Here is a 5,394-nt window from a genome sequence, read left to right on the forward strand (position 1 = left end):
GCCTTGTGAGGTGCAAGAGAGTGATTCTGCAGCTTACGAATAAACAATTTCACTTTGAGAAGTTCTCTTATTTTTTTTCCTACTCTTTCTCACCTCAGATGCTAGTTCACAAACAGTATCATTATTCCCTGCTGTTTTAATGAAGTAACTGCAGAAATTACGCTGAAGAGGACAGCAACCAAACCACAGTCAAACATGAGAAAGGATTCTCTGCATACAGTTCCTATCAGGTTCCAATTAAGGCTGCCACTACCACAGATATGAAGAAAAACACTTCTACACTACATTTTATCACCTAGTTTTTAACTGAAGAGCAAGCCTACCTCTTTCAGCTGCAGTATGGTGCTCTCAATGTCACCTGTGCTGGGTGGAGAGAGCGCTGTTCCCAGCAAGGCTTTTGGGCTCCCCATGTCAAGCTGCTTTATTTTTAAGACTGTGGTACCCAACGGAGAACGCTGAGGGGAAGACAACGTTATCGTTATTTTCTTGCCATGGGAAGTCTTAAAAAGTGTTTTCAATGAAAAGTAAGTTACAGTTTACAATTCAGTAAAACCTGAAATGAATTTTGTGCAGCCAAGGATATTTTTCTTCTGAACAGACTGCTTATCTCTAAGCCACATCCATTTTACTGCTATGAAGCAAACTATGCCTAACGGTCTCTGTCAATTACTGATCACCTTGAACTCTATTCAGTGTTCAGGTCATTAGTTACTATCGCAGTCATGCACAGTATTCAGGAAAAGTAAGGCAAAGCTTCTTTTTATTGTCTCTGCTATGACCGTATACATTAAAAAAATACTTAGTGTTCCCCAAAGTCTTACCAGTATCTCAGGTACCGACTTCTCTGGAATAAAGTGTGTCCAGAAGTCCCTGTGGACAAGCCTGTAGCAATACCCTTTGGAAACACGTCCAGCACGGCCTTCACAGAAAAGAACACATTTACTCACCAATGAGTAAATGTTAATATTGTCCAATAAAGTACAAAACACTTCTCTGGAAAAATACTTGAGCAAAACAAAACAAAATGTTCAGGCATAGTTGTTCAATCACATTTTAATATCCTGATATGGTGAGGAGTCACATTTTTGTATAAACTATTCAAGGCAAAAATTATCTGTGCTTTTTACTGATAATAAAACGGAAAGCAACACAGAATTCTCCACGCAGGCTAGCTTCTAAAACTCCTGTTGATTCCCTGCTATCATCTTACCTTTTCTTTGATTGCAGTTCATTTTAGATGCCCAGCAAAGTCTCAAACTTTGGTAATTTGTTTCCTCATCACAAACCAAAGTCTTAGTTAAGCAGAAATCTATCACTGCAATTAAAAAATACCTAGTTTTACTATGAAACAGTTTATCCTCTTGGCAGTGGAAAAAACACCGGTAGATTTTGTGTTATCAGAAAAGGGAAGTTCCAGTTATTTGGGGAACAGCAGATTTACAAACAACCAGACCCAGGGTACTCTGAATACGAACAGAGCTGCACACAGATTTTAACATAAATAAGCCAAACAGTTAGTGGAGATGACAAGCATTAAAAGGCAATTATTTCTGCATTTAGACATTCTACACCAGAATTTGTTTAATCTGATGCAATTATTTCAAAATACAGTCAGGATCTGACTAAAAAGCATAAGGCACTTGTGACACGAGGTCTGATTCTGTTTGTTCCTGCACTTAAAATTTAACATTATTTTTCCCCCTTCAGTGAAGATTAAAACCAACATCCCACCCAGTAGCTCCACTATTTGTTCATATATTCGGATTTAAAACTGCTCTCTCTTCTGAAAGGAAGAATTCAAATTAAACTCCACCAGCAATGCTTTGTAAAGCAGCGACTCGTTGCGAAGATTTAGGCTAGCACAAAGAAGGGAAATATTACAAACAGCGTACACACAGTCCCAAGATTTAAGTGACTTACCATACTTGACATCAGGCACTGTTACTGAGCTCTCAGCTATGTTTGTAGACAGAATAACCTGAGTTTTGAAGCAAAAAATGAGCAATGAATGTACAAGGAAAAAGAAATACGTTAACGTTTCTACATGAAAAATCCAACTTGCTATGAAGAAATAAATGTAATGGCAGCATAGCATTTCTGCTCTGAATATTAAAAAAAGCAACACAACACAAGACAATTGTATTTTCTTGTCCCAATATCAAAAAAGCATAATAAAGTAGTGTAGCATATGACAACACAGAAGAAGAAATACTTACTTATGCCTTTATAACAAAGCATCACACTACGAGCAGTGATGAAGAGAACCAAGACACCGGGCAAAACGTGGGGTACAGAGCAGGCGAGACACCCCTGTCCTGGGGCCTGCTCTGCCAGCAGTGCCACCAGCAGCGCACAGTACTGCCGTACGGCTGGAGGAACGCACACACACACCGTGCTGAAGGATCAAACCAGTGTCACACAGTAATTTAAGGGTAACTCCTGTTTCTGCACTTCTCTAAACACCAGCTAAAGCAACAGCTTGGTAAGGAAGGCAATCAGCAGGCAGCTTTAAAAACAAGAAGCGCTCTGCTCTCACACAATGGTTTGAGTTGGCACAGCTAAGATTAATTTATACGCGTTATTATTTGCTATTATTACTCCAGCAAGAGGTTTCACACACTTAAAGTAACGATTGAGCAGTATTTACTTTTCTGTAGCCAGGAAATGCAGTCAGAAATACACTACTTTGTTCCTCTAACGTCACACGTGAGTGGAGCGGGTGCACTTGCCACCTAAAGAAAATACATTAGTGAGATCTTTACTGCTGCAAGAACATAAGAACTAACTACATCTCTGCGCTGAATCACATCACGCACTGAGAACCCATACAGCCAAAGGATTTTCGTTCAAGTTTAATTGACCTGAAACAAATGTGGTGTAACTTACCTCACGTTGAACATATCTGAGAGCCGTGAGTGCATGTAGCTTATTTCACTCAGACCTAGGGAAAAAGTAATTAAGAGTCTGTTTATTTTTCAGTGACTAACAAGTCTAAAAACAGTTCTCATGTCTATTTAAATTCTTAATTGACTCTCACTACTACCTCCTTTTTGCCGTATAATGAAACGGCAGAAGAGTTAAGCAGTAAATGCAATAACGAGTCACTGAAACGGAGTCTGTTTTTCAAGAGTAGTTTTGCAGAATTTAGCACTCGCTAAGGCCAAGTGGCAGGATGGAGCATCAGGGCCATCTGCCACGGCCCATTATCAGCCCTTGTTTCAGTTGGGCACAAGTGACAACGCTCACCACATGCTCGGTGTCTGGTTTAGGATAAATCTGGGCATTTCAACCAAAACAACCCGTGTCCAAGAGCAGTACCCATGAAAAAGAGGAAAGATAGTAGCTATTTCTGCCTTAGCCATCTTAGCTCTCGCAGCTCCTGTGCCTCTTCTTTGGGCATGGTTTTCATGTCTGCCACTGAAAATGTCCTGATTAAGGGATTTTTGCTCTCTTCCCAAGTACCTCCACAAGCATAAACCTTCCTGAGAAGCTTGGTTTACTTCTTATTGAGACACTAAACTCCTCATTTCAAAAATCTGTCCTACACTGAGCACTGAGGTTGGATATCAAAAAAGGCGTTTTTCTGTAACTGCAACACACAACTGCTGCAATTTTCAGTGAGGCCAAAAGCAGTTTGAGCACCCAGATGTGAAGGTTCTTGTGCTCTTTAGATGACCATTACCTGACTTCAGAAGTGAGAAAGGAGGAAGACAAATGCAAGTGGAGGAAGAGAGAGATTTTCAAGTGAGAACAATAACTTAAATCAGAAACGAGATGAAAGAAGGGTATGAGATGGGCTAGAAATCACGACTGTGTTAAGGTAAGCAAGGAAAAACAGAATTATTAAGATGTATACCCACCCGGTAAAAACACCAGCACACTGCCACGTTCTGATGCAACACTCTGACTGTTTTTCTCCCTAACAAGAATAAGCAGTTTCATTAGTTTTACAACCTCAGTCTGCTTAATTATCCCACAGTATTTTAATTTTGAAAGAACAAGCAAAATTGTACGGTTTTCATAACATCTGTTCTTTAAACTTCCTGAAGAAATGGAATTCAAAACACTGTGTGCAAGTACGCTTTCTGAAAACCACGGTATGTAAAAACTGGAACTAGATCACCAGGTTTAGTTTTGTCTTCAAAATCATGTCAAATTGAAACACACTTATTTACCAATGAAATTAATCAAAATTAATTACCAGAGATCTTAAAAGGTAACATACGACTGCAGAATTCCATGCAAACTTATTCAGTAATTTCTCAAGCACACGTTACACTGCTGTACTCTAGAAATATCACTTGACACCCTCAACAACAGCCCAGCATGTCAGAAAACCAACCACTGCCCACACATTGCTCGTGACATTAACTGGTGGTGTCTATGTGCACATCAAGACCCCAGGGCATTAAGACCTACGAGCAGCCTTAGTGTGACAAATCCGAGTAGAAATCACACAAACACATTAAATAAAAGCAGAAATGCATAGAATATTGTTACCATGAGTAACTGTAATACATGGGCTGCTGCTATTCCTTAGTGTCTCATTCCTCCAATAAAAATGTTGATTCCAGAGCCTGAACTGCTCCTTACCTACTGCTCTTCATCTCCAGCTCATCAAATGACTGAATCAAAGCCACTGCCACTTCATACATCGTGCTTTCTATCACTGGCTCCTCAATTCTTTGGGAAGGAAGCTGTGAGGAGAAAATATTGATTTTAACACAGCATAACTGGCTCAAAGACTGTAGGTTAAGTATGTGAGTCCACTTGTCTGCTTTTCAGTTCAACCTGATTCAGCACAGAAGTTGCACAAAGAAGTAACTTAACCAGGAACGTTCATTACCTTCCAAATTAGACATTTTCCTTCAAGCACCCTACTCCTCCAACGCTACAGAAATACTTCTGATACTTATCCACCCAAGATAAGCACCAGTCCACGCTCCATCCCCTAACGCTTGCAGGCCATACCCCTTTATCCAGAAGCGTTAAGTGTGTAAGATCAACCACAACCCATGGGAACAGGATGGCGAGGAGGAGCTAAATTTGCATAAGGCAGGCACAATCCTTCTCACAGGCGCTCTAATGCAGGTCTCTACCTGATCAGATAAATAGTATACCTCTTCCACATTGGACCTGTATTTGCATTTAATGGATCTTGTGCTTTGGGTCATACTCTATCAAGGATCTATGGCTCTGCTGTACACAACATAACTGCAGTGAGCCACATCCACTCCATTTTCTAGCATTCCACCCCAAACTCAGGACTTCAGTATTTAAGAACACAAACAGTCAAGTTTTTAGAGCAAAGAGTATCTCAACACATGCCAGTTTCAAAAATAAAACTCTTAATAAACTAGAAACACTCTGGGAATTGTCTATAGTATTACACAT

At 40.0% G+C, this 5,394-nt stretch overlaps 1 protein-coding gene across 1 annotated transcript in view; it reads right to left on the reverse strand.

The window, feature by feature from the left end:
- TDRD9 (tudor domain containing 9) overlaps window positions 1-5,394 on the reverse strand; it is a gene marked incomplete at its 3' end in the record, with an annotated part of 39,162 nt that overhangs the window by 15,105 nt on the left and 18,663 nt on the right. The window contains exons 8-15 of the mRNA XM_010182679.1: window positions 4,594-4,697; window positions 3,861-3,919; window positions 2,887-2,941; window positions 2,648-2,732; window positions 1,921-1,978; window positions 1,211-1,315; window positions 822-919; window positions 324-455 (exon numbers count right to left, since the gene is read on the reverse strand). Coding sequence (XP_010180981.1) covers window positions 324-455; window positions 822-919; window positions 1,211-1,315; window positions 1,921-1,978; window positions 2,648-2,732; window positions 2,887-2,941; window positions 3,861-3,919; window positions 4,594-4,697 — 696 coding nt within the window. The remainder of the gene's footprint in view (window positions 1-323; window positions 456-821; window positions 920-1,210; window positions 1,316-1,920; window positions 1,979-2,647; window positions 2,733-2,886; window positions 2,942-3,860; window positions 3,920-4,593; window positions 4,698-5,394) is intronic.

The sequence above is a fragment of the Mesitornis unicolor genome, unplaced genomic scaffold (genome assembly GCF_000695765.1).
Source record: "Mesitornis unicolor isolate BGI_N332 unplaced genomic scaffold, ASM69576v1 scaffold2814, whole genome shotgun sequence".
In the NCBI taxonomy this organism is placed as follows: Eukaryota; Metazoa; Chordata; class Aves; order Mesitornithiformes; family Mesitornithidae; genus Mesitornis; species Mesitornis unicolor.